General features: G+C 60.4%; 1 protein-coding gene across 1 annotated transcript; it reads right to left on the reverse strand.

The window, feature by feature from the left end:
• Positions 1-365: 365 nt before the first annotated feature.
• On the reverse strand, positions 366-2,499 carry LOC109745165 (U-box domain-containing protein 26). The gene has a single exon (XM_020304303.4). The coding sequence runs from the start codon at positions 1,937-1,939 to the stop codon at positions 716-718; it is 1,224 nt and encodes a 407-aa protein (XP_020159892.1). The 5' UTR covers positions 1,940-2,499; the 3' UTR covers positions 366-715.
• Positions 2,500-3,965: the final 1,466 nt, after the last annotated feature.

The following is a 3,965-nucleotide window of genomic DNA, read 5'->3' on the forward strand; positions in this document are numbered from 1 at the left end:
GGTGTTGCTCCCCTTCTGGGGTGGAACCAAGATTCTGTAGGAACATAAACAGTTCACAATTAATTTTGTATCCTAAGACGAAATACAAAAGAAAAAGAAATAATCTTCGTGATTCCAGGTAAAAGAAATATAATTGCCTTAAGATGTGACTTGCAGTGTCATGACATCACACCAAAAATTAAAGCCTAAAAAATATAAATTTTGAGGAGCAGCCACGGATTTCACCTGGAAAGGAAGACAGAAGAGAAAATTCAACATCCTGCAACTCCTATGTCAGACGGAATATGTGTAGAATGAAGTTCCAACATTTCTACCTAAAAACCTCAGTGCCATCTACATATGAAATTCCAATGGGGCGCTGACCATGACCAAATAGCAATGCAGCTCTTTTATTTTTTTGTTATCTCAAGCAATCAAAGCATACATGATATAAACAAATTAATTTGCATCAGAGAGTGGAAGTAGAAGTCTAGAATTAAACAAGGTACATATGTATATGTACACTTTTTAAACATGAATTTCTACTGCAAGAGTGTCAATAAAATCATACTACCACCGTTACATACAGGCACCGCTGCCCGGCCCTAGCCTCATGAAATTTTCTTTAGGGGAGAAAATCTCTCCTGTGATCCTACTACCGCCGTTACATACAGGCACCGCCACCCCGCCCTAGTGCCGTGGTGGTTCAGATTCAGAAAGGGGATGCAATGCGGGGTTAGTATGGTTGGAGGAAATCAGCCGAGTTGGCCATGGAGTCGGTGGTCGGCCAGGCAGACCGGAGCAGCTTCAGGAGGTGCTGCGCCTTGCGTTTGGCACGCTCCGAGCAGCCGCCTTGCACCATCATGAGCAGCTGACTCATGGCACCTGCTCGGACGGCCTCCAGCTGCAGCACCTCAGACCCGCCCACCACGGCCACCAATGCGCCCGCAGCATGCTCAGCCGCGCGCCCGGACATGGCACGCACTAGCGCGATCACCAGCGCGGCACCACCTCCAGCGCCAGAGACAACCGCCTCGCGGCCACCCTCTGTCCGGGACAGCCGCTCCACCGCTGCCAGCGCGCGCTCCAGCTCGCCGGCGCAGCCGCCCTCCGCCACTCGCCGGGCCAGAGCTGATGCGGCGCCAGCTGATACGGCGCGCTGTCTGTTCTCCTTGGCCAGGCAGAGAGCAAAGACGCCTCGGATCCCAATGCGCACTGCACGGGCATTGGCCTTCTCGTCCACCAGCGCGACCAGGCCTTCAATGACTCCATCAGCTGCGCCAAGCACCACCCTGGCCTCCGCCCCAGACACCGCAGCAGCCGCCTCCACGACGGCACCTGCATTAACCTTGGCCTCCAAGGTCGTCCCCTGGCTGCCAAGAACTTTGCCAAGCCTGGTGACCCTGTCTTCCCTGCCCACCACATCCACAGCTTCCGCCTCCCCCATCCCTACCAGGGCGAGGACCGCCATGGCCTCCGCCTGAGCCTCCTCGGCGCTGCCCCCGAACGCCATTTCCACCAGAGCCGCCCTGGTCTCGTGCGTGGCCATGACGAGCCTGTTCTTGTCAGACTCCCTGGCGAGCGCCCTGAGCTTCCTGAGCACGGGGAGGGCAGGCCCCTGGGCGATCAGGGAGCGGATGAGGTCCGGGTCGGCCGGCTGCTTGGGCGTTGGGATGCGCTCGACGCCGAGGGATCGGTGCGCGACGCACCATTCCTGGATGAGGCGGCGGAGGGTGTGGTTGGGGATGAGCGTGAAGTCGGCGAGCGGCGCGCGGGTGACGGGGCAGGTGGTGTTCCCCGTGGCGACCCACGACTCGATGCTGGCACGGTCGTAGGTCTGGCCGGTTGCCACGGTGACGGGGTCCTGCATGAGCTCCAGCGAGATTGGGCAACGGAAGTACCACGGGACCTGCAGCCCTACCGTGTCCAGCCCCAGCGCCAGCGGCACGCTCCCTGGCATTGGCGAAACTCGACTGCTCCACGCCGGGCGGCGTTGTGATTTGGATCTGGCCTACTCTAGCTAGCTAGCTTGCGATGAAGATGTGATGCGCGTGGGTGTGGGTGGGTTGGTGGTGGGTGGACACGAGACGGGGTTGGGGGTGGGGGGTGGAAGGAGAGCGAAAAAGTGGACTGGTGGAGAGTGGAGATCGAGGGAGACGAAGAACGTAGGTGCATGGGCCGGGTCGGGCCAGCACTGTCGTGCCTCGGGCCACGTCGGGCTCAGACCAGTCGGGCCGGACAGCCCGCCGGACGGCACGGGTGCCTCGCCGGAGCGCCGAAGCACGGCACGCAGCACTCCGGGCCGGGCCGCTGTTAGGTGTGGTGTCGTGCCGGGCTGCCGTGGGTCTGCTCGAGGACGATGCCGTTGAGGACCTGGCGGTGGAGGCGGAGGCGCTTGGAGTGGGGTTGGTTCGGGTAGCGAGACCCAGAGGTGGCGGAGGAGGATCTGCAGGAGGAGCACGGAGCCAGCGCACGGGGGGGTGGAGGTAGGAGAAGCAGTCGGGGTCGGGGCAGTAGATAAAGGACAGAGAAAACGTGATTTCGAATCTGATTTTGACCGGTCAAAGCTGGGTTGCTGGCTGTTGGTTGGCCTCACGTGCGTTAGAGAGAGACAGAGAGGTTCTCGAGCCCTCCTATTTGCCGGTCGCTGCGGCGGCACGCAGTATTTTTTTTCTTTTTTTTTCATGGGGAAAGCTGTCACTTTATAGATTAACTATGTTATCATTGATCACTCTCGATTGACCAGGAGCAGCTGCTTTCGTCGAGTTGTAGCACTCTTTTCTTTCTCTATTTTCGAAAAACTCAATACTTTTTTTAAAAAAAATACTAACGCCCACACGTATGGGCGTTTGCATCTCGCCCACACGCACTCGATGCCGTCCATCAGCTGCACAATTTTTGGAGCACTGAAAATTGCCACGTCAGCCCACGGACTCGTGCGGGCTGAAACTAACCTGACCGAACGCCGCCGACTCCTTTACCTCACCTTATCTTGCCACTCCTCGCCTCACCTTTTCTTCCCCACACCCACACCAGTACGTCACTCCTATTCTCTCCTCCCCCGCCAGCCTCTAATCCGGCGAAGCCCGGCGGCTCCCGGCAAGGACTGCGCTAGATGCGCGGTTGGAGGGCCCCAGATGGCAGTAGATGGCTGGATCCAACCCAAGCACGCCAAGGCACGGAGACCACCCGCACGACCGTCTCCATGAGCGGCGGCTTGCCGCAGGCCGGGCGGCGGCGTGGCTACGACCAGGTCGAGGCGTTCGCGCGGCCCTGGAAGAGGAGAATGAGTCCCTCCACGCGCGACCGATGGGCGTGTCAGCGGCGGGGCGATGGAGATGACGAGGCGGAGCTCGAGGAGGTGCGGCAGAGCCGAAGCCAACGAGACGCTGCTCAAGGAGGCGGGGCGCAGTCGGAGAGGAGCATCTACGGATCAACAGGGGCTCCGGCGCCGCGGGATGGTCGTGGTGGACGCCGACAGGGGCAATGGCCCGATCGGCGGGCGGTTGGAAGGCGCGGGTGAGGAGAGCAAGGCGATGAACGAGGCGGGGCGGGGACGCCACGCGGAGCTCGGGCGCTCCAACGCCGCGGCATGGTCGCGGTGGACGCCGACGGGGGCGACGGCCTGGTCGGCGGGCGGCTTTGGAAGGTGCGGCTGAGGAGGGCAGGGCGGCATTCAGCATTGTCGGTGAGGGGCCGGGGCTAGGACGCCTCGCGGAGCTCCTCCATGAGCGGGAGCACGAGCTGTAGGCAGCGGAGATATGCGTTGCGACTGCTGGAACGGGTGGAACATGCACGCGATGCCATGGTGGCGAGCAGCTTGTCCAGCAGTTTCCGTCGGAGAGCTCCCGTCCAGCCACTGGTGAGCAGGATCCCCATGACGAGCCCGGCCAATGCGCACGCCTGGATGCACCGGTGAAGTCGGGATCCACCAGATGCGCATGGAGTTCCTTGTCCCCGGCAATGATTCAGATGGTGCATTGCTG

The sequence above is a fragment of the Aegilops tauschii genome, chromosome 6 (genome assembly GCF_002575655.3).
Source record: "Aegilops tauschii subsp. strangulata cultivar AL8/78 chromosome 6, Aet v6.0, whole genome shotgun sequence".
Lineage (NCBI taxonomy): Eukaryota > Viridiplantae > Streptophyta > Magnoliopsida > Poales > Poaceae > Aegilops > Aegilops tauschii.